We start from the raw sequence: 25,373 nt of genomic DNA, 5'->3' as shown, positions 1-25,373 counted from the left end.
TTTGTTTTAGTGAGTTAATGACTGGTTCTGAGGTTGTTCCTAAAGATGTTTAACTTCAATCCATCCGGAGTAACAGTCAACGACTATGGGGAATGTCTTCCCCTGGAGATCGAGAAGGTCCATTCTGAGACATTCCCTCGGTCTGGATGGGAATGATGATACCACCAATGGTTCTTTTTGCTCTTGGTGATGGAATGCACAGGTGATGCAGCTCAAAATCATGCCCTCTAGTGATCTTGAGATTCCTGGCCATCAAACTGAATTTCACATCCTAGCACAACATTGTGGAATGCCTGAGTATCCCTGATGTATTCTCTGAAGGATCTCAAATCTAAGGGCTCTTGGTGTGACCAGCCTCACATTATAGATTAATAAGTCATCCGCAACTCTGAGATGTCTGCGTTGCTCACAGTACTTTTTCAGAGTTAGGTTGTTTGGAAGATATTCTGACCATCCATTTTTGTAGTATTCTCTGATTTCAGCATATTCTTCACTTGTTTTTGGTGCTTGCTCTCTGTCATTCAGCCTCTGTGTGGTTTCTGGTAGGAATTTTGTATGACTCTACATTCCAAACAAAATTTATGCTCAAGCTTCCCGACAGGAATGTGTGACAATGTATCTGCAGCTGTTTGCTGCATATTCATCCGGTTCCTTCACTCACTATTTTAGGGAAATCTTCTGTCTGGTTTCTTCAATGTAATCCACTTCATCTTCTTCGTAGATGAGATGTAGATCTATGCAAGCTTTTAAATTTAACAGTGAGCATTCTTGATTGTGAATCAAATACAAAGCTTCTGTGATTTCTCTTCCTTTGTGCTGGTGTTTAGCAGTCAACTATACCTTGACTTTCAGCTGAATGCCTCCTGGACCATGGAATCTTATGGGCAATGGCTGGATTATGTCTGGTTTCAACCACTTTTCTGTGTCTGACAGAATTGAAATTCCTGCTTCGTTGCCTAACTTGAAGTTTGTTTTATATCTGTTGGCCGTAATATCTACACTCCAATAGTTCCCATTTGATCCTGCAACTTCTCCCAAGAATAGTACTTCTGGTTCTTTTTCTTCTTCAACTTCTTGAATGTCTTCAATTGCTTGAATAATACATGGCCATGGCTGTTTCTCCTTTAATTGTTTGGATAAGAGCTGTTTGCTGCGGCAAACTGATTTAAAATGGCCTCTCTTCTTGCAGGAATGGCACTCCACATTTTTGGCAGGGAATTCTTCACACTGATACAGTCTTTTCCCACCACAATTAGGACACTGAATAATAGTGGCTACCCGCCATCTTCACTATTTCTCTGTTTGGGGTTAGGTGTGCTGCAATTTCGCTGTGCTATAAAATGGACTGTATCAGTTGGTTTTCTCCTCAAGATTTCTTTTTCACCTTGAATAAAGATTTTGGGGAGAATTTTCTACTCGTTGGGTGGATCATTTGGGAGCGGCTGCAGAGCTGATCGCTGCCTGCAATTGGCTGCGTGCCACCATTTTATGTGGGCGGGCCAATTAAGGCCTACCTGTGCAGGCGGTGGTGGAGGGAGAGTCAGGGTCTGCGCATTTTTGCGCATGTACGTGAAAGAGCACAGAAACCTCCTTGAGGCAGCTCTGTGCCTCAGGGAAATTAAGTTCAGTGTCAAAGATGGTAAAAATAAAAACATTAAATTATTTAGACATGTCCCCTCATGTGACAGCTTCACATGAGCTGCGACATGTTAATGAATTTTCATTAAAATTTTTATTCAATTAATAAACCTTCATGAAACCTCATCATGCTCGTGGATGAAGTTCCATGAGAAATGCAAAGGCTACCTGGGCTCTTCACCTGCCTGCTAACCTTAAGGTTGGATGGGCAGCCCTGACAATTGTTTCAATTAGTTCATTAATGGCCTTAGCAGGCCTTTGACAGTTCGGCAGGCACGCAGCCAACTCCAGTGGCGCCCGCCGAACGGAAGATCAGAATGACGCACGGTGACGGTGGGATGCACACCTGAAGTCACCGCGCATCATTTTATGCATCAGCATGCAGGGCCCGCGCCCACCCCCCCACACCCCCCCCCCCACCCACACACACACACACACACACACACACACACACACACACTCTGAACAGAAGATTCTGCCCTTTGTTTTGCTTTCTTTCTTCTGCCTGTCGCGCTATCTGTGCTGCTTTTGATAGGGTCAAATCCTCCCTCAACCCAAAAAATCCAATGGCGTCCCTTCTAAGATTCCTGATGTGATTCTTAATTAATTAATCTTTTAGGGACCTGTATTCACATTTTTCTGTTAACTGATCTCGCTCATTGATAAAGGAATCTATGCCCTCTCCCTGTCTTTGGGTACACTGGTAAATTTTGCTCACTCTATTATGATGTTTTTCCAAAGACTAAAATAAGTATCAATGGCTTTGATAACTTCATCATCCATTGCCATGCCTTCATTTGTTCTTGTCTGACCATAACATCATCAGTACTACTACCTTCTGCTCCTTACTAGTCTTCTGTGCTAGTTTTGATGCTATTCTGTACTTGGTAAACCTGCAACACCAGTTCTACTACCTCTCAGCTTGATCATGGCTGGAGAACTCTGGCAAAGGAAGTATTTTCTCCATGCCCTCCTTTTACTTTTGGCTTCTCTGGAGTTGGCTGAAGATTTTCCTGCACTGCCCCTGTCCTGCAATCATTTCTCTCCCTGCTACTTCCAGTTGCTGGGCTCTTCACTTGTTACTCTTTTTATCGTGTTTAACCGCCATCACCATGTGTTGGACATGATTCTGGACTTACAGACAATGCTGGAGGAAAGGCTGTTGGCAAATTCAATCTTTTACTGAACATTACACTAACTATATACAATACAGACTCAGAATGAGGCTCTACATAGAATTATCTCCCTCTATGCTCTGTTGTCATGTGATCTTACATCACTGATGATGTAGGCCATATAATTACATAGCTAACATTTTACATTACACTTCCCTCTTTCCTAAATCATTTGCTTCGTTCTCAGTGAAACTGCGTAAATAAAATGCTCTCCCTTTCAGGAACTTATGGAAAGGTTGACCTGCTCCTGCCCCTCACCATCCTGCCTCTCTGCCATCATTCCTAATGGATCACCAACAGCCCAAGACCAAAACCTAAGTCATGAGTGAACAGTTCAGTACAATCATTGTTCACAGGAAAGACATGGTAATAAGGTTACTGAGGAAGTCCAGAGTCTACTTTAAGCTGAAGTGTTTCGGAACAAATGTAAAACTTTGACTAATAGAATGTTCTTGCTAGTTTAGGGTGAGTGCGAACATTCATTGACTCGTAAGCTATCATTCATTCTTTAAAATGTTGACCTGCTTTTCTTTTCTCCCTGCTCTTCCAAGTTTCACTGGGAATTTCCTGATGATGTTGTTTAGGGGTATGGATCTACTGGCACAGATTGTGGAACAATCTCACCCTCACCCATTCGATGCTCAGTGAAAATAGCAGAAATGAGTGTAATACAAAGGAAGGACTTGCATTTATATAGCAACCCAAGGATTCCCAAAGAACTTTACAAAGAACAAAGTACTTTCGAAGTGTAGTCCCTGTTGTAATGTAGGAAACGCAGCAGCAAACGTCACACAGCAAGTTGTCGCAGACAGCAATGTGACTAGATTATCTGTTTTAGGTGTTGGTTTCCCTCTCTTGGCTATCGTTTCAGCAGTAAAAAAAAACTGACCTTGGTCGCTGCCTTGAACATCTGGCTTGCAGCCTTGAAGAGAACTTGCTGCCCAGTGATGTTTTGTTTCAGTGATTACACTCAGTCGATCCTAGACTGACCTCTGAGGCTGTCAAATCTTCCAGTGTGTTTTGTAAGATAACGTTGCTTGACATTGTATTCCTTTAAGACAGCTGTCTTCTCCTGCCATATTAGGCACAGTATGGACCTGTTGTGCTCAACAGCGAAGAAGCCATCAATCCAGGAGGCTTTGAAGACTCGGCCTTCCAAGTCACCTGTTCTTTTCTTGCTCGCAAGGGGTCCTGAGGGGCTTGTCATCATTAATCGATAACTACTGTGGTTGATGAATGATGATAATCAACAGCCCTGGAGTGGGAATGTTGCTTTTCAAAATTGCTCTTTTGATCCTCAAGGGAAGAAGTGCAAGTCAAGTGCACTCTATAAAGGGATAGGAAAAGGTAGATGATAAACAGTGGTAGGAAAACCCATAACATTATATCCAGCAATAAAGTTCTCAGTAAATCCCCCACCTTCCCCATCAATGATAGCAATGGAAGGGCCTGAGTGGGGAATCTCCCCATCCCCTTTAGTGTTGCCCTGCCCCCATTCCTTCCACAAGACGTAACAAGGCTCCACTCAGCCCTGCGCAAATTCATGGTGAGGCCACCTGACCACCTGATGTCTGGCACCACACTCCATGCACCCACCCACCCCTCCGCCCCCCCCCCGCTAACTGGTGACAATTAAAATTTAGGCCACCCAAGGTCCCGGGCTGTTGAGGTTGAGGCCAATGTCCACACCCCAGCCCCCAGCTCTGATCACCCACCCCACCCTGAACCCACGAGCCCTGAGCACCCACCTCACCCCCCCAAGCCCACCAGACCCATGCAACCTCCCCAGCTCCCAGCAACCCACCAGCTCCCTAACTCCAAGCACCACCTCCCAGCCCGCCATCTCAGAGCACCCACCCCGGTTGGGGCCAAGGTTGGGGCAACTCCAGTCGCCATCTCCCCACTCCCCGACAAGCTCTGAACACCTGCTCCCTGGTAAACTTACCTGTCTCTCTGAGCTTCCCTGTCAGAAACAGAGATATTAAAAACTTTCCCGGCAACTGGTGACATGATGCTCATCCAATCCCAGGCTGGATCCATGCTACATTGACTGCTGATAGGCAGTCACTGGTGAGTCACTGTCAGCAACCAATGCATGGAGAAACCAGCCTGTGATTTTACAGAATTCTGACCAGGAAGTCTTGAACGGTTGGCCCAAATGACTTGCTGGGCCAGATGCAAATGCCTCGGGGGTTGCATCTGGCCCATGGGCCAGGCCTTTGACAAGCCTGTCCTAGCCTAAGGGGTGTGACCCCGCCTTCTGAAACAAAGTGTCCAGGTAACATTCCCTTTCCCTGGTGCATCTGTAGCTCAACTTCTAGCTCACTGACTCTGAGCCAAAGCCCCTCAAGCTATAGGTGCTTACTGAAGATGTGTTCACCCTGAATCACTTTGGTTTCCATCAAGCCAACGTACTGCAGCTGCAACACATCACCTGCCTTAAACTACAAACAGAAGCAGATTCAAAGTCTGGCCTAAATGAACTCCATTCACACTGCATAATGTTCAGCACCATTCTTGACTCCTCAAATACTAAAGCAGTCTATGTCCAAATGCAACAAGACTTGGACAATATCCAGGCTTGGGCTGACAAGTGGCAAGTAACATTCGCACCACACATGTGCCAGGCAATGACCATTTCCAACAAGAGAGAATCCAACCATCACCCCTTGATATTCAATGGCATTAAAATCACTGAATCCCCACTATCAACATCCTTAGGGGTACCATTGACCAGAAACTGAACTGGACTAGCCATATAAATACTGTGGCTACAAGAGCAGGTCAGAGGCTAAGAATTGTACAAGTAACTCACCTCCTGACTCCCCAAAGCGTGTCCACCATCTACAAGGCACAAGCCAGGAGTGTGATGGAATAGTCTACACTTGCCTGGATGGGTGCAGCTTGCACAACCCTCAAGAAGCTTGACACCATCCAGGACAAAGCAGCCTGCTTGATTGGCACCACATCCACAAAAATTCACTCCCTCCACCATCGATGCACAGTAGCAGCATTGTGTGCCATCTACAAGATGCACTGCAGGAATTCAACAAGGCTCCTTTGATAGCACCTGCCAAACCCACGATCGCTACCATCTAGAAGGACAAGAGCAGCAGATTGATGGGAACACCACCAGCTGGAAGTTCCCCTCCAAGTTACTCACCATCCTGACTTGGAAATCTATCGCCGTTCCTTCACAGTCGCTGGGTAAAAATTCTGGAACTCCCTTCCCTAACAGCACTGTGGGTACCTATACCACATGGACTGCAGCAGTTCAAGAAGGCAGCTCACCACCACCTTTTCAAGGGCAACTAAGGATGGGCAATAAATGTTGGCTTAGCCAGCGAAGCCCACAGCCCATGAATTAATTTTAAAAAAAGCTCCACTATTCACAAATCCTAATCAAGCACAGAGCCCAAGCCCACACTGTATTCAATGTTGACTGCTCTCCTGTCAATGTGGGTTGAATATAACATCACAGCCTGGGTACAGCCTGATGGTGAGAAGAGCAGGAACAAAGCGCAAAACTCTGAAGCATCAGGAGGACACACGAGGAAGGAAATAACCAAGTTATAGGATACCGGTTCATCATCCCTGGTGGTTTACGTTAAGATAAATGTGCTTATTTTCCCAATTTTCTCTGTTTAAGACACAGCTTGTCACTGGGGTACAGTTCCACAGGCACCAACAGCTCACAGACACTAACAAAAAACCTGTTGGTCCAACCAATCACAATGCTCTGTACATCTCCATAGCTAAATAAATACACGTTTTTGTGGGAGAGGCAAAAAGACAAACTGAGAACCCAGATTAATTCTGGGGGGGATAAGATCTGGGAAATTCCTCTCTAGCCCCTCAGACACTTGAAACATGTTCAGCTGACTCCAACTCTCAGCATGCCATGCAATGCCTTTTGTACAAGGTGATCATTGTGCCCCCCCCCACAATCTGCATGAATATTTGAAGGTGCTATTGTACAGCCCACTCAATAGCAGTTGAATCCACTGTCCATGTTTACAAAATCAGTGCAGAGCCATTCCAATTTCAAATTCTGGATTCTGTAAGCAGTGCAGTCACCCTTTCAAATGCTGCTGATCTGCCTGGAGCTGGGGTCGGAATGGACTGTCACATTTGTGAAGCATGCAGTATAATCTATTGCAGACACTGGGGCTGGGTAGCTTTTCACATTGTTGAAATCTTTCTCATTTTCAGAAATAAAACACAAGACAACAGACAAACTGGTCAGAGCACAGCACATGGCCCACTAGGAGACTCAGCTTTTGTTACACAAACAGAACCCAGACATTACAACAGTGATCTAACTCCAGGGGAACAACATTCCACTGTACTGGACCCAGACATTACACCAGTAGTCAGCAATGTTTTTTCATGAGGGGACTGGAGCGAGCAGGTAGGAAGAAACTGTTCCCATTGATGGAAGGCTAGAGAACTAGAGGATATCTTCCAGAGGCCCCCAGCATCACAGATGCCGGACTTCATCCAATTAATTTCACTCCACATGGTATGAAATGGCTGAACGCATTGGATGCTGCAAAGTCTATGGGCCCTGATAATGTTCCGGCAATAGTACTGAAGACTTGTGCTTCAGAACTTGTTGTGCCCCTAGCCAAGCTGTTCCAGTACAGCTACAACACTGGCATCTACCCAGCTATGTGGGAAATTGCCCAGGTTTGTCCTGTACACAAAAAGCTGGACAAATCCAACCAGGCCAATTACCACCCCATCAGTCCACTCTTGATCATCAGTAAAGCGATGGAAGGGGTCATCAATAGTGCTATCAAGCGCCAGTTGCTTGGCGATAACCTGCTTACTGACGCTCAGTTTGGGTTGCGCCAGTGCCATTAGCTCCTGACCTCATTACAGTTCAAACAAGGACAAAAGAGCTGAACTGCAGAGGTGAGTCGAGAGTGACTGCCCTTGATGTCAAGGAAGCATTTGACTGAGTGTGGCATCAAGCAACCCCAGCAAAACTGTAATCAATGGGAATCGGGGGAAACTCTCCACTGATTGGAGTCATACCTAGCATCAAGGAAGATGGTTGTGGTTGTTGGAGGTCAATCATCTCAGTTTCAGGATATCACTGCAGGAGTTCCTCAGGGTAGTTCCTCGGCCCAACCATCTTCAGCTGCTTCATCAATGACCTTCCTTCCATCATAAGGTCAGAAGTAGGGATGTTCACTGATGATTGCACAATGTTCAGTACTATTTGTGACTCTTCAGATACTGAAGCAGTCCATGTCCAAATAGAGCAAGACCTGGACAATATTAAGGCTCGGCCTGACAAGTGGCAAGTAACATTCACACCAAAAAAGTGCCAGGCAATGGCCATTTCCAACAAGAGAGAATGCAAGCATCGCCCTCTAACATTCAATGGCATTACCATCACTGAATGGTACTATCAACATCTTGGGAGTTACCATTGATCAGAAATGAAACTGGACCAGCCATATAAATACTGTGACTACAAGGGCAGGTCAGAGGTTAGGAAGCCTGAGGCAAATAACTCATCCCCTGACTGCCCAAAGCCTGTTGACAATCTACAAGGCACAAATCAGGAGTGTGATGGAATACTCTCCACTTGTCTGGATGAGTGCAGCACCAACAACACTCAAGAAGCTTGACACCATCCAGGACAAAGCAGCCCAATTGATTGGCACCCCCTCCACAAACAGTCGCTCCCTCCACCACCAACACATGGTGGCAGCAGTGTTTACCATCTACAAGAAGCACTGCAGGAATTCACCAAGGGTCCTTAGACAGCACTTTCCAAACCAATGGCCACTATCATCTAAGAGGACAAGGGCAACAGATATATGGGAAGATCACCGCCTGGAAGCTCCCCTTCAAGCTACACATCATCCTGACTTGGAAATGTATCACCGTTCCTTCACTGTCGCTGGGTCAAAATCCTGGAACTCCCTAACAGCACTGTGGGTGCACCTATATCACATGAGCAACAGCCATTCAAGAAGGCAGCTCTCCACTACTTTCTCAACGGCAATTAGGGATGGGCAATAAATGCTGACCTCACCAGCAATGCCAACATCCCATGAATGAATAAAATATATATATATTTAAAGTGATTAGCAAAGAAAACTAAAGGTGACATGAGGAAATACTTTTTTACATGAGTGATTAGGACCTGGAATGCATTGCCTGAGAGTGTGGTGGAGGCAGATCAAATCATGGCTTTCAAAATGGAATTGGATAATGATCTTGTAATAAACTTGGAGTACCGGGCAGGTTTCTTTTAAGAAATGGTAAACTTTCTTTTCAGAGCTCCTGAAGAAGCTACATGCTTGAACCAAGAACAAGGCTAGGAAGCTCCACCCTTAGGATTACCCTCACTTAGGTCCGATTTGTCTATACAGTCATATGGTCCCCATAACTGTATGAAAGGTTTTACTTATAATTACTACATTCTTCCCCCTTTAATTTTGTTTTACCACTCTTATTTACAAAAATATCCTAGCCTATATCATATATAAATATATACAGTTCATGCAATTATAGATTTAGTCTTTGAGGTGGTTTTCTGATTTGGGTAGAGTGACACAACTCTACAACTTAAGATTCTTCCATTGGATCGACTTGATCAGGAACTGCAGCAGCTTAGATATTGGGAGTTCAGAATTATTTGCTTCAACAGAGACTAATGTTTGTTGATCTGGCACTACAGGGATCAAAGGTTTGACTTCAATTTCAGGTGGACTAACTGGTTGTTGGAGTGTCTTTCAACTTCTTAGATGATCCACATGTTTCCTAACAATCCTGTTTCCCACTTCCACTTGATATGACGATTGTACCAGGAACTCATCTCGGTCCAGTTGCAAAATTTCACACAAAAACTGTGTCTCCCACAGTAAATTCTCGACCTTTACTGTGAACGTCATGATTCACTTTCTGACCACTTTGGTTCTTCTCCACCTTCCCATCTAAGTTATGGAATACCAGACTCAATCTTGTATGAAGGCACACTTCATTAGCAATTCCGATGGTGTTGAACCCATGGTTGCATGAGGAGCCATGCAATAGTTGAAAAGAAACCTTGAAATTTGTATTTCTAATGTTCCCTCCAATAGTTTCTTCATGCCTTTTTTAAAGGTTTGTTCTGCTCTTTCTGCTAATCCATTGGAAGAGGGATGACACAATGCTGTTCTGACATGTTTAATCCCATTTAGGTTCATGAATCTCTGGAATTCTGTACCAGTGAAAGCAGTGCCATTATCTGACACAATAGCTTCTGGTAGGTCATGTATGCTAAAACATTGATGTAGCTTTTCCATAGTTGCGCATAAAGTAGGTGATCTCGCTTCAGCTACATCCATCCACTTTGAATGTGCGTCAATGATCACTAAAAACATGGTACCTAAAATGGACCAACATAGTCTACATGTTGTCTAATCCAGGGTCAACCAGGCCACTCCCACGGATGCAGTGGATCTGTAACAGGCAACCTCTGTTGTTGTTGACACTGGGGACAGTGTTTAACTATTTTTTCTGTATCACTGTCTATACTTGGCCACCAGATATAACTTTGTGCAAGCATCTTCACTTTCAAAATACCAGGATGTGCACTGTGAAGCTCTGTCAAGAGTGGTTTCCTTCCTTGGGATGACGACCCTTGTTCCCCACATCAAGATTCCATCTTGACAACTTAATTCAGTTTTACGGGTATAGAATGGTTTTAATTCTTTAGAGACCTCTGCATTTGACTATCTTTTCAATACCTGTTCTCGGACTCTTGATAAAATTGGATCTCAGTTTGTCCAATTCTTTATCTGCTTTGCACAGACCATGAGGAGTCCAAGAAATTCAACACAAATACAACTTCTTGAGGTACTGGAGCATGTGTAATGCTATCTGTCTAAGGAAGGTGACTGAAGGCATCTGCATTTGCCATACGCACACCTGGACGGTGCATAAAGGTGTATTTGCATGCCATTTTGATGGCGGGTGGGCTCTCATTAGCCTGCCATGCCATCATCTTGCCACTTCATCACACCGGGCACTATATTTAAAGTGCAGCAGTGTGCACACCTCTCAGTGCTTCCAGCCCATGACTATTACAAAGAAGACATGGCCCCAAAAGGCAAAAGGACTGCAGTCCCAATGTTTAATGACGCGTCCCTCAAGCACCTTTCGGCCACAGTAGAGGCTCGCTGTGATGTCCTCTATCCCCACTCTGGCTGCAGGATGGGCAGCAACATCTTCAATCTGGCTTGAGAGGCAGTGGCAGCGGTGGTCAGCACCAATGTCCTGCAAAAAATGATAGCCACCTAGTGCCACAAGAGGATGAATGGTCTCCTCTGTTCCGCCAGGGTGAGTCACTCTTCTCATCATTCTCAACTCACAAACCCATCACACATCCACAGGGCCCTCACTCACTGTCAGTTCAAGGGACATCACCATCACTCTCTCATACACAACTTCATTGTCCTCACCCTGTCCATGAGACTACTCACCACCCACACATGCCAGGCATACTTATCATCTGGCCTGGCAGGCATCCTGCTTACAATCTCTCCAACTCTGTTCATGCAGGACAAGCTGGCACACAACAAGAGGGAGAGGTCGCAGACCAGTGGAGGAATGCCTGAAATCAAGGTCCTCATGGACTTTGAAGACGGAGCCATTCAGCTGGCCACGAGGGTCTGGATCAGCCCTGTGCTGATGGTGAGATTGGCGGTGCTCCACCAAGTGAGTGCAACATCCATCAGGCAACCATGCTGTGAGTGATGTGTCCTGTTTCACAGGCCACTGCCATGCACTGATTATCTCTCCCTGCTGTCGCAAGCGCATCTGGGAAACAGCCGTCAGAGTCCATGATCCAGGCCCTTGATTCAAGCCCTGAAGAAACTTCTGAAGAGGAATCTGAAGGCACTCAACTTGAAGTCCCGTCACAGCACTCACCCACACCCTCCACCAGCACAGAAACACACACCTCAGTGGGACCTAACTTTAGAGTAGCCTCAGGATCACAATCTGGTGAGCACATCGCACTTGCTGATCCACAGCAGGCGGAAACAGGGGCTTCCCAGGTCCCCGATACTCAGAGTACTGCTGGAGGCCAGAAATCTGCTGAGTCTGAGTCAGATGACTAGCCTCTGGACTCGGTCGTGTCACAGTTGCTGGAGCTGCAAAGGCAAACTCGGGAACATCAGGAAGGGATGTCCACTGCCCTCCTCACATTGCAAGGCACGATGGAGGAGTCCATCTGCCTTCGGGCTAAGGTGATAGTGCCAGCATGCCAATGCACCGAGATCAACACTGGCAGGACGCTGGCCACCATGGAAACCTTGTTCCAGGTCGTCGCTCCTGCACTGCTGCATGGCCTGAACTCCATCACTGATGCCATAGTTGGCCTCCAACAATGTGTACACAAGAGAGGTGCTGGGCAGCTCAATCTCACTCCAACTTCCCCTTCTCCTCAAGGAGTCAGCCTGGGGCCCTTAGGCATCCATAGGGAGGAGGATCAGCAGATGCACACTCCAGGGCCATCCACCCAGGTGACTCCGGGGGTGTTCAGCCCATCCAAATCCCCTCTTCCTGTGACCCCAGCAGCTCCAGCTCCACAGCTCGAGGAGGGAGCCACTGCTAATCAGCAGGACCCCAAAAGCAGGCTGGGGCCCTCCAAGTCTTGGCCCTCCAGAGGACACTCATCAAGGTCCTCACAGACAGGGCATAGCAGGCTGCCTCCACCCCCATTGTGAATGTCCGGGGAGCACCAAGGTGTAGCGGCAAGATTAGGAAGATTAAGCAGATGTAGTTACACAGCCTGGGCACAGCTATTAACCACTTGTACATAATGTTCACTAATGTAAGCAAACTCTAAACAATGTCTCCCTGCTCCTTGTTCTGATGAGTGGTGCTTGTGTCACTCAGGTATGAAACCGTTGTGCACAAAATAAAGGCCAGTCCAGAGCCTCTTCCCTGTGCTTTGAGCAGCCTTCAGACCAAAGTGATGTCTGGCCTCACACTCCCTGGACACATTAGTGATGCCTGCACCTCGATGGTGCTGGTCATTGCTGCCAGAATGTCATGAGCAGGCGTCACAGATTTCCATCATTCTCTCTGTGTGCTCTCAGCACCTTAAAAGTGGGGCTGGCTCCCATCTCTTCAGCATCTGTGACCAGTGACACTGTGCTGCTGAAGGGGTCAGGTGCTGAATGCAGAAAAAGAATCAAATGCTTTTAAAGTTTCATGGCTGCATCTCTATGATATGACCCTGATCACAGAGGGCTAGCAAGCTGCCCTCGGCCAGACAGGTGTCAGACATACTCGGATGCTATGGGAAGATCTATGGAGTATCCTCACTGCATGTCATCATCATCTTCCAGCAATTGAGTGACTGTTAAAGTAATCACTGCATCTCCATGACAAGAACATTATCTGCCATAAGCCAGACTGGAGTCAAGCGTTCATAGACGCACTGTGAGGATCTATAGGGCCTCCTTACTGCATGTTGTCATCATCCTGCACAAATTTAGCAGCTATGAGGGCCTCCTGAGCCTGCCTACCTCGTCTGGCCAGTGCAGTGGCCTCATCACAGTCATCATCGCCTTCGAGGACCTCCTCACCCTCATCCACCATCGACGTCCTCCTCATTGGAGAAGACCTCCAGCTCCTTCATCTCCTCCACAGCCAGCTCCTCCCCCCATTGCAGCACCAGGTTGTAAAGGGCACCGCAGGTAACAATGATGCGTGACACCCTCTGTGGACTATATTACAGGGCTCCACGATAACCCACACACTGAGACATCATCTTCAGCATCCCAATGGTTTGCTCCACCAAGGTGCGAGCTGCAGCATGAACCTCATTGTACCTTCATTCTGCTGCAGTCTGAGGCCGCCTCACGGGTGTCATCAGCCACGTCCTCTGCAGGTAGCCCTTGTCCCTGAGGATCCATCCCTGTAGCCTCTGTGGACACTGGAGGATGTCAGAGATCTGTGAGCAACTGAGAATGTAGGAGTCATGGACACTACCTGGGAACTGTGCACAGATCTGCAGGATGTGTTCATGGTGGTCACACACCAGGTGCACATTCAGCGAATGGAGTCCGTTGTGGATGATGTAGTTGACTGTGTGTTGCGACAGAGATCTGAGCGCCACGTGAATGCAGTTGATGGCACCATACACCTGTTGGAAACCTGAGATCTGGGTAAATCCAATCGCTCTTGCATCCTGGCTGTCCTGGTCCTGGGCAAAATGAACAAAGTTTTGTGCCCTCGTGAGGATGGCATCCGTGACCTCATGGATGCATTTGTTTGTGGAGGCTTGTGATATCCCACAGAGGTCACCGGTGGAACACTGGAAGGAGCTACTGGCTTAAAAATTGAGTGCCACTGTCACTTTCATGGCCACTGGTAGTGGATGCCCTCCACGTCCCCATGGCACCAAATCCTGCAGTAAGTGGCAGATGTGACCGATCAGTTCCCTTGACATACGCAGTCTTCGGCAACACTGGTTCTCGGTCATCTGCAGGAATCAAAGGCCCTGTGTGTCGCTAGGCGCTGACCAATGATGGCTCGCTGTGGCTCTTCAATGGCATGCACAGGAGCCCTAGCCGCCCTTTCTTCCTGAGGGTACTGTTCCTTCCTCTGCGCAGCCAAGCACCTCCGTCGCTCTCTTCTCCTTTGTCTCTGCTCCCTGTAAGCCATGCGGCATTCAGCTAGTTCACCAGGCTCCATGCTCCTGATGTACTCCTCCTGCAGGATGAGAAAGAGAGACATGTGGGTTAGCTTGGGTGCTCTAAGAAACTCTCTTGGTTAAACCTGAAGGCCCCTTAATGCATCCTGGAGAGTGCTTGCCACCATTTGGATGGCCAGAGATTAGTTCATTGCATGGCCCACCACCTCTGACCCACTCCACTTGACCGATTGGCGACAGCTTTGCCCATTAGACTGTATGCTGTGCTCTCAGCTCAGGCGCAGGTATTCTCCTAACCCGCACTGCAAGGTTGCACTGTTAGTGTGAACCATGGGGGAGACTGGTCCAAACTGGGATGATGACATTGCAAGGGGCTGTGAGCACCTCCACCAGTGACTGCTCCATGGCCAGCTTTAACAAGGAGATTGTACAACGTGCTCAGTCATCCAACTGTTCTGCAGTCCACTAAAATGCTCATTAGTTTGCAGTCTGTGCCCGAGGGGTGAAGAGTTCTGGAGCACTTGGTGGCACTTGCATGGCTCTGCGTTGCTTGAGTGGGCAGATAAGCTAGAGGCCCAACTCCAGGCATGTCAATGTCTGTCTCAACTGTGGAGGAATGGCCACTTTTTACAAGTATTTCCTAATGCGTGGCTGCTTCGCTCCCTACCCATCCTGCATATGCATGCACACTGCCTTCAACCACAGGGCAGCCCAGCCCTTGCCTCCCTCCAGCCCCCGTGCCTCAACCGCAGGGCAGACCTTGCATCCCCCCACAATGCGCCGCAACCTTGAAGCCCAACAGGCGACCACTGAAAGTACTGCGCAATGTTACTGTGCACTCACCTCCGAGTTCCCCTCAAAGTGCAGCCCGCCAAGTGCACACCTTTTATATGCTGTTGTGAAACACGTTGGCATGCAATCACGCTGATGTGGGCAGATGATCCAATGGTGGGTGGGGGTGATTCCACTGGGCTGGCCTTATAATTATACGTTGTATTATATGTTGTATTACAATGAGGTTCCCAAGATTTGACGGCAGGAAACGCAACCCGCCATCGACAGGCTGAGCGGACGATCGCAAACTCATTTCACAATGTTGTGAAACTGATTTCTGGCCCTCTCGCCATATTGTCCACTTACACTGCTGAGCAGGCCTGACGCCAGCGGGCATGGAAAATTCCACCCAAGGATTCAGTTTGAATTAAGTATTTTCTACCATGTTTGAGAAGTGATTCAAATGAGCACTTATGCAGAGAATGTCAAGTTAATGTTTAGACTGAGTGAGTGCAATATTCTAGAGCTAACCTCTGAAATACATTGGAATACAAGAGTAAGGAAGCTCTGCTGATGTTCCCCTGGCCTTTGCTGGGACCATGCCTGGAGTCCTGTGTACAGTTTTGGTCTCTATACCTAAGGAAGGATAAACTTGCCTTGGAGGCAATGCAGCAGAGGTTCACTAGATTGATTGCTGGGATGAGAGTTGTCCTATGATGGGAGCTCCAGTAGAACGGGTCTCTGCTCTCTGGAGTTTAGAAGAATGAGAGGTCATATCAGTGAAATGCATAAAATTCTAAGAGGACTTGACTTGGCAGATGCTGAGAAGTTGTTTCCCTGACTGGAGACTCTAAAACATAGAGGCATAATCTCGAGATAAGGAGTCGACAATTTAGGACTGAGATCAGGAGAAATGTTTTCATTCAGAGGGTTGGGAATCTTTGGAATTCTCTTTCCCAGAGGACTGTGGATGTTGTCATTGAGCATATTCAAGGATGAGATTGATAGATTATTGGACTCTCAGGGAAGCAAAGGACATGAGGATGGGAAGGGAAGCAGAATTGAAGTTGAATCAGCCATGATCCTATTGAATGGAGGAGCAGGCTCGAGGGCAGTATGGCTTACTTCTGCTCCTGTATTTTATGTTCTTAAGCATTTTACAGCTTGTCTTTGCTCATATTTATAATGGAATAAAAAATTATAAAGTAATTAAAAATTCTCTTAGTAGTAATTTATTGACCAATTCATTCCTTTCCATGGTTGTACATCAGGTTCATCTTGTTCCCTTTTTTCTTGTCTTAGTATCTTCTGATTGAAACAGATCAGTGACCCTCCAATGAATATTGTTACACCAGCTAGCTGTGTCTTGCTATCTAACATCTGGGACCAAAATCAACAGTCACTTTGGAGGTTTGATTTTTCCATGTATTGCGCCAGTATTTAAGAATATTTGGTCTGGCCAGCACTTATTTAAGAGTGGACTTTGTCAGGCATTAGAAGCTGTTCCGTCAGCTTTTGGGAGTTTGTGATCTTGGCATGTAATGCTTACGGGAGAGCTGCCTGGATGAGAAAGATAAACCTATTTAGACATCTCATATCTGACCCTGTGCTGGACACCAGAGTCAGAAAACATTCCGTTCCCTGGTACTCAGATCCATTCCCTGAATTAGCGTAAAAAGTCAGCAAGATAACTCATACTGTTGGCTGCACTTCTGAAACTGGCCTAATGAACATCAGGCCACAGCCATGTCATCTTTATGGTTGCCTCACATGAATGGTTATGTCAATCCTTTGGAGTTTTGTTTTTTCCCAAGTTCCGCAGCTTAACTTCCATCACCCACTCACCTGAGAAAGTGAGCAACCAAGGACCTTTTGATCCTCTTGGCCATTCCAAGCAGGAAGTGAACTGACTGCATTTAGATGAGTTCCTGGAGTTTAAATACTACAGGGCACAAATGTTTGCCAGTGGTTGGGTTTCACAATTACCCTGTCCTCACTCCCCTCATCAAAACCCACATGGAATTAAAATTGATCCTGTAGTGCTGGTTAGAATAAAGAATCTCAGGTTGTTGGTTCTGATGGTGTTTATGTAAGGTGCTCGTCAAGGGATTGAGGGCTGCTCTCAGAAAGTCCCTGGTTCATATATTTGGCAGTTTGCTGAATTGACTTCATGGACGGCAGAGAGACAAGCTGGTACCAATATTTAAAAAGGCAGCAAATAAAAATTAGTGGAAAGCCCCATTGCTGTTAGGACTGTTGCTCTTCACCATCTTTACCAGTGACCTGGATGAAGGCATCACGGGAACTTTCCACAAGTTTGTGGATGATACAAAGATATGGATATGGCGAAGTCTATGGACCCCAATCACATCCTGCTATAGAACTGAAGACTCGTGATTCAGAACTAGCTGTGTCCCGAGCCAAGAAGTTCCACTCCTGCTACAACATTAGCATCTACTTGACAAAATGGAAAATTATCCATGTATTTTCTGTTTACAAAATACAAGACAAATCCAATCCAGCAATTACTTCCCCATAAGTCTATTCTCAATCATCAGCAAAATGACGGAAAGTGTCATCGACAAGTGCTATGAATTGCGACTTATTCACCAATAACCTGCTCACAGATTGGGTTCTGCCAGGACCACATGTTTCCTGACCTCGTTACAGCCTGCTCCAAACATGGATGAAAGCACTGAATTTCAGACGTGACAGTGACTGCCCTTGGTACCAAAGCAGCATTTGACTGAGTTTGGCATCAAGTATCCCTAGCAAAATTGACATCAATGGCGATTGGAGGAAATACTCTCCACTTGTTTGAGTCATATCTAGCACAAAGGAAGATGGTTGTGGTTGTTGGAGACCAAACATCTCAGCCCCAGGACATCACTGCTGGGGTTCCTCAGAATAGTGTCCTAGGCCCAGCTACTTCATCAGGAATGGGGGTGTTCACTGATGATTGCACAATGTTCAGTGCTAATCATAATTCCTCAAATAATGAAGCAGTCAGTGCCCATATGCAGCAAGACCTGGACAATATCCAGGCTTGGGGTACTAAGTAACATTGGCTGTAATCAATTGCCAGGCAATGCTCATGTCCATTAAGACAAAATCTAATCATCTCCATTTGATATTTAATGGCATTACCACCACTGAATCCCCACCATCAACATCTTGGGGATGAGCCACATTAATGTTGTCGTTACAAAAGCAGATCAGAGGCTGTGTATTCTGAGGCAATCAACTAACCTCCTGATACCCTAAATCCTTTCTACCATGTACAAGGCACAATTCAGGAACATGATGGAAAACTTCCCAATTGCCTGGATGAGTGCAGTTCCAACAGCGTTCAAAAAGCTTGACATCATCCAGGACAAAGCAGCCCGCTTGATTGGCACCTCCATCACCGATGCAATATGTTTGCTGTGTATCCCATTTAATTGCACTGTAACAACTCGTCAAGACTTCTGCACCTTCCAAACCTGGGATCTTTACCACTTAGAAGAACAAAGGTACATAGGAACACACCCACTTCCAAATTCCCCTCTAAGTCACATACCGTCCTGATTTGGAAATATATCCTTGTTCCTTCATTGTTGATGGGTCAAAATCCTGGAACCCCCTCCCTGATGACAGTGTGGGTGTACCTACGCAACTAATGCAGTGGTTCAAGATGGCACCCCATCATCACCTTTTCCTGCATCATTAAGGATGGGCCAATAATGCTGGCCTTGGCAGTTGGTGCCTCTTAAGTCCTGTGAACAAATTTTGAAAAGGTCCGAACATCATGGGAAAATAAGTTTGCCGGCAGGTCTCCGTGTGTTGGGGAATGGGTCCTTAATTTAAATAAATGTAGTGTTACATATGTGTGAAGGGGCAACACCTAGCATGTGCACACAGTGTGGGGTTACATCGAAATATATGGTATTTACACACAGAGACAGGGGATTCAGCTTATTCAGAGTTTATGCCAGTCTCTATGTATCATATATGCCTCTCCCCAGTCTATTTACTTCATCTCACCCTATCGACATACCTTTCTATTCTTTTTGCCTTCATGTAGCTTCCCCTTAAATGTATTCTACTCTTCACCTCAGCTACTTGACAACCCCTCAACTCCTTGATATTCAGTGGCATTATCATCACTTAATCTCCCTCTATCAACATCCTGGAGGTTACCATTGACCAGAAACTGAACTGGACCAGCCATACAAATACTGTGATTACAAGGGTAGGTTAGAGGTTAAAAATCCTGCGCTGGGTAACTCACCCTCTGACTCCCCAGAGCCTGTCCACTATCTACAAGGCACGGGTCAGGAGTGTGATGGAATACTCACCACTTGCCTGGATGAGTGCAGCTCCAACAACACTCAAGGAACTTGACACCATCCAGGACAAAACAGCCCAATTGATTGGAACCCCATCCACAAACATTCACTTCTTCCACCACCGACACATAGTGGCAGCAGTGTGTACCATCTATAATATGCACTGCAGGAACTCACCAAGGCTCCTTAGGCAGCACCTTCCAAACCCACAACTGCTACCATCTAGAAGGACAATGGCAGCAGATACATGGGAACACCACCACCTGGAGGTTCCCCTCCAAGTCACTCACCATCCTGACTTAGAAATATATTGCTGTTCCTTCACTGTCGCTGGGTCAAAATCCTGGAACTCCCTTCCTAACAGCACTGTGGGTGTACCTACATCACATGGACTGCAGTGGTTCAAGAAGGCAGCTCACTACCACCTTCTCAAGGGCAATTAGGGATGGGCAGTAAATGTTGGTTTAGCCAGCGACACCCACATCCCATGAATTATTTAAAAAAGCACTTATTGTGGTAATAAATTCCATATTTTAATTACCCTTTGAAGTTTTTCTTGGATCTATTAATGAATGTCTTAAATCAATTGCTTTTAATTTTATACTCCCTCCACAAGCAGAAACATTTTTTCTGCATTTATTATATTGAAGACTTTAATAACTTTAAATGACCAACTATTAGGTCACTTCTCAGATTTCTCCTTCCTGGAGAAGAGATCAAGGCTGTTAAGTAGAAGAACTGAGTTTTATGGAATGTGAATCTCTGAAGGTCCATGATAAATGCTGTGAGAATATTATTAAAGCAAATAAAAGTATTGGGAAGTATTGTCAAGGTGATTAAATACAAAACAAAAATTGCTGCAGTGTTGTAGAAGGCTTTGATTAGGCATCATCTAGAATATTATGTCCGGATTTGGTCCCCACACTGGAGTGATGGAGAGTGTCTGGAAATGGTTCAGATGAAGGCCATGTGTTACCTAGGTCCTCAGTTACTAGAATAGGTTTAGAGAACTGGGGTTTTAGAAAAGTATAGATTTTGAGGAAATTTGATTAAGGCCTTTAAAATAGTGAAAAATAATGGAGATTAGGTCCATGTGAATAGATGTGAATAGGGGTTAATTAAGTAGAGGTTAGTATCTGAAAGGACTTCTTTTCTCACTGAGTTATTGACCTCCGGAAAAAGTTGTCAGCATGTGGGCTGAGTTTTTAAAAAATTCTTTCACAGAATATGGGCATCGCTGGCAAGGCCAGCATTTGTTGCCCATCCCTAATTGCCCTTGAACTAAGTGGCTTGCTAGGCCATTTCAGAGGACAGTCAAGAGTCATTACTGTGGATCTGGAGTCACATGTAGGCCAGCCCATGGCTGATTTCCTTTCCTAAAGGACATCAGTGAATCAGATGGATTTTTACAACAATGAATGATGGTTTCATGGTCACTATTGCTGAGACTAGCTTTCACTTCCAGATTTTATTAATTAAATTTAAATTCTACCAGTCGCCGTGATTTGAGCTTGTGTCCCCAGGGCATTAGCCTGGGCCTATGGGTTACTAGCCCAATGACATTACCACTACACCACTGTCTTCCAAACTTGCTGCAAACAGACATTCAAATGGGAGCTGGACAAGTTCCTGCAACTGGTCAACATTAGTCTTTATACAAATAAATGGATGTTGGGGCTGCATCCCTCAGTTACTCAGGTCTCCGGGAGCTTTGTTGAGCATCTCCAGGAGTAAGTGATGAATTTCCCAGACATTTTTCCTAAATTGGTCTCTTTTCTTTCCATCTTTGTCCTTTTTGCTTCTCCCTGAAGATTGTGCATTTGCTTGGTGCGGGTGTGGCGTGTGGCTGAAAGTGAGGTTGTGCAAAGGTTACGCTCTGAAACAAGAGGACAGGCTTGATGGGCCAACTGATCTTTACCTGTCCTTTATATATATATATATATATATGCTGGTAAAAATAATCCTTTGACCATGAAGTGTTTTGATGTTCTGAGCTCACTATATAAATGGAAATTCTTTCTTGTTTCTGCACTTAGGTATCAGGATGACAGAATGATGCTCCTGCCTGGTGTCATGTCCAGTTCTGTTCTATTTCTAATGGAAACATTTATTATTTCAGGTTGAGCTGATAGACTTCAAAGGGGAGGATTTAACGGACTGTGAAGATGGAGGCATTATCCGTAGAATTAAAAAGAAAGGACATGGGTATTCCATGCCTAATGAAGGGGCAACTGTTGAAGGTATGGCCCAGATCAATAGGTTGATTGGTAACCTGTAAGGAAGTCATAAGATTGCAACAAATCTCTCCTTCCTCTCTGTTAGTAGACAGTGTTTAGGTTTAACAAAGACAGAAAGGATAACAAACTTGTGGGAAAAGCTGATCACTATTTTAAACTTGCACGCAAAGCTTAATTCTCACAGTCTTATGCATTGTTCCCAACAGTAAAGTTCTGAAGGATAAATAATGTTTGCAGAGAAGGGGAAAAGAAAAGCTAAATATTGCAGATGCAGGAAATCTGAAATAAAAACAGGAACACTGGATCTCCTGACTCTGATGTGAAGGTGTCTTTGCGCAGGCACACTCACCTCATATTGTGTCCACCCGCACTTGCACAATTTTCCCATTGGTTGGGTCTATGGTATTAATGTCATGAGTTCATTCTTACCTCAGTGTTTTTAATCATATGTATCTCAATCAGTAATCAGATGCCAGAATTGATCAATTATTAATTATTAATCAATTATTTGGAATTAAGCAGTTACAGTGCCACAAACCATACAGAATATGCCACTGAATAGTAGGATACAGATTTCTTTACAGCCCACACAAATATTTTTTATGATAGAAAGTTGAGGAGCAAGAATAATATGAAATGGATATTGTTGATTATAATTTTATGCGGATTACACATAGAGTGCAATGATGTCATAGAAAATATATTAATGATTATGAAGCAAACATTGTATGTTATGGTATAGTGGAATATAGATTGATGAGGATTAAACATAGTAAATGTAAGCTACATGTTAGGGGATGTTGACCTCAGATGAAGAGAAACAAATGCAATTTTCTTCAGTGAAGAATATATTCAAAAAGATAGTCATTTACTTCATGTCAGACATGGCAATAAATGCCAAACTCAGCTTCTGAAACCCTCAGACTATCATTATTGTTTGTGAAGTGCAAACTTGGGAACAGCAGAAGTGTCTTAATAGAGGGCTTTCACTTATGCAATGGATGCTGGGATAGTTCAGCCTTCATAGCATGTCCTTCCTTTCCCTAACTGAAAAGCGAGAGAAAGTCCTAGGAGTTCTGGTAACCACAGGTGGAAAAAAAACAGAGAAGGGAAACGAAAGACGGGAGGAAGAGAAATCGTTGTGCCGTGTTTATGGTGCATTGAAAGAGGCAGTGTGGGCTTAATCATCATACTGACAGAGGCAGGGACTATATTTTCACTGACCTTTTGTCTCTCTGGAAAGCTGAAAGTAATGGAACTTCAGCTGGTACTTTACTGAGACTGCTTTACACATCAGCAATCACACACATGTTCCACCTTCAGGCTGAGTTTCACACATTAAAATGGCTGTGGGTCCTTTTCTAATCTTTAGAGTGTGAGTGGTGGCATAGCAGTCACCAGAGTTTGCTTAACTTTTTACTTCAGACTTTGTTTTTATGTTATAACCATTGGTTATTGCTCCAGATGTGAGACCATCTCATTCTGGTGATTTCTGGCAGCTTAATGGTTGAAAGTGTGCTAACTGCCTGTCATAAAGAAGACACTCTGGAACATATTGAGCATTTCCCACACCTTGGCAGCCACCTCTCTCAAAAGGCCACCAGTGATGAGGAGATCCAACACCAGATCAGCTGCACCAGTTCAATCTTCTACAAACTATGGCAGGGAGTGTTTGACAATAAAGACCTCCGCAAGTCAACATAAGTCTTAGCGTACAAAGCAGTTATCGTCATCACATCCTGTACTGCAGTGAGACCTGGGTTGTATATTAGTGACACATAAGAGTGTTGGAAAATTTCCATCAAAAATGACCCTGCCACATCCTCCAGATTCAATGGGAGGACTGTCAAGCAAATGCTAGTGTCTTTCTTGAAGGCAGCTCCACAAGCATTCAGGCAAAATTCTTGCAAAATCAAGTGCGATGGACTGGACACAGTGTCTGGATGGCTGAAAAGTGTCTTCTCCGCCAGGTATTTTTTCCCTCAACTCTCAAATGGTCAACATTCTGGGGAGGTTGAAGAAAAGGCCACAAAGATACTCTGAATCTCTCCTTGAAGCATAGCAGCACTGACATTAATAACTGGGAGGAGTTTGCCACCAATCGGTCAAAATGGTGACAATTTGTCCATCAAGCTGCATCATGCTCTGAATCACAACAGCTGAATGATAAAGTAGAGCAGTGGCAGAGAGGGAAAGAAAAGGAAGCAAATCCTGCACTCTCAATCCCACTACCTCATGGAATGTCCTGCCCTGTGTTCCCAAAGATCTATGGGCTGAGAATCGGCCTATTCAATCACATTAAGGCTCATGTCAGAGACTCATGACCCTGAGTTGACATCATTCTCGAATCGAGGGACAGCCAACAACAATGACTAACCATAGCACAGAATTTGCTTGCCTTCCCAATGACTGTCATGGGGGGATGGTAGATCCTTGTACTTGAGTCCAAGTTTGGTGACTTGGTGTCATTATCATAGCTGTTTGAGGTAATCAACATATCATCATAATATCATAGCAGGATCAGAACAGAGACCATCAAATAAAGGCCGGAGTTAAGATCCTTTCTGATCCAAGTGACGAGGACATATCATGGGTAATTTTACCAGCCCTTGGTGCCATAGGAAGTTAGGAATAGGTGTAGGCTATTAAGCCTCTTGAGCTTGTTCCACCAATTTAACTAAATCATGATCTGTATTTTAACTATCTTTGGTTCTATAGCTCTCAATATCCTTGCCTAATAAATATCTATCAATCTCGGTTTTGAAATATTTCAATTGACCCAAGCTTCAACATCTTTATATGGGAGAGAGTTTAAGAATTTCACTGCCCTTTACATGAAGAAGTGCTTCCTGACATCAACCATGAACTGACTGGTTCTAATTTTAAGTTTTTGCCCCCTTATTCTGGGCTCCCACACCAGAGGAAATAGTTTCTCTTTAACAACCTTATGAACCCTTTTAATCATCTTCACCACGTCAACTAGATCACCCCTTGATCTTCTATATTTAACGGAATTACAACCTAGTCTATGCAACCAGTCCTCATAATTAAACCTTATAACCGCAGTGTCGCCTGGTGGAAAACTATGGGTGATGCACATCCAATATGCGCCGCCTATAGAGGAGGACATAGCAGAGTGACCTTGTATAATACTGCACCTCACCCACTCTCCCCCTACTAGCTCTATATTTTGATTTCTGGTGTGAGGTGATAGCCGGTTGAAATCCCACAACGGGCATTTTCTTAAGGTTGACAGCTCTGGAAGTTCAAAGAGAATCGGGAAGTGTTCTGGAATGCTAAATCACAGCAGACAAATACTCATTGGGATCTTATTTTACAGGTGGTCATATCTTTGTTTCAGTTCATCTGCCGCTGAAACCTTCATCCTTGCCTTTGTTACCTCTAGACTTGACTATTCTAATGCGCTCCTGGCTGGTTCCCACATTCTATCCTGCGTAAACTTGAGATCCTAACTCACACCAAGTCCCACTCACCCTTCGTTCCTGTGTTCACTGGCCTACATTGGCTTTAATTTACGCAACACCTTGGT

At 45.1% G+C, this 25,373-nt stretch overlaps 1 protein-coding gene across 2 annotated transcripts in view; it reads left to right on the top strand.

The window, feature by feature from the left end:
- The window catches only part of LOC121281895 (peptidyl-prolyl cis-trans isomerase FKBP5-like), a 257,052-nt gene that overhangs the window by 195,407 nt on the left and 36,272 nt on the right, over positions 1-25,373 (top strand). For both annotated transcript variants that reach the window (XM_041195034.1, XM_041195035.1), the window contains exon 4: positions 21,706-21,826. In XM_041195034.1, coding sequence (XP_041050968.1) covers positions 21,706-21,826 — 121 coding nt within the window. The remainder of the gene's footprint in view (positions 1-21,705; positions 21,827-25,373) is intronic.

The sequence above is a fragment of the Carcharodon carcharias genome, chromosome 9 (assembly GCF_017639515.1).
Source record: "Carcharodon carcharias isolate sCarCar2 chromosome 9, sCarCar2.pri, whole genome shotgun sequence".
In the NCBI taxonomy this organism is placed as follows: Eukaryota; Metazoa; Chordata; class Chondrichthyes; order Lamniformes; family Lamnidae; genus Carcharodon; species Carcharodon carcharias.
Note: the sequence above shows the minus strand (reverse complement) of the source record. Positions and strands in the feature narration are given on the sequence as shown.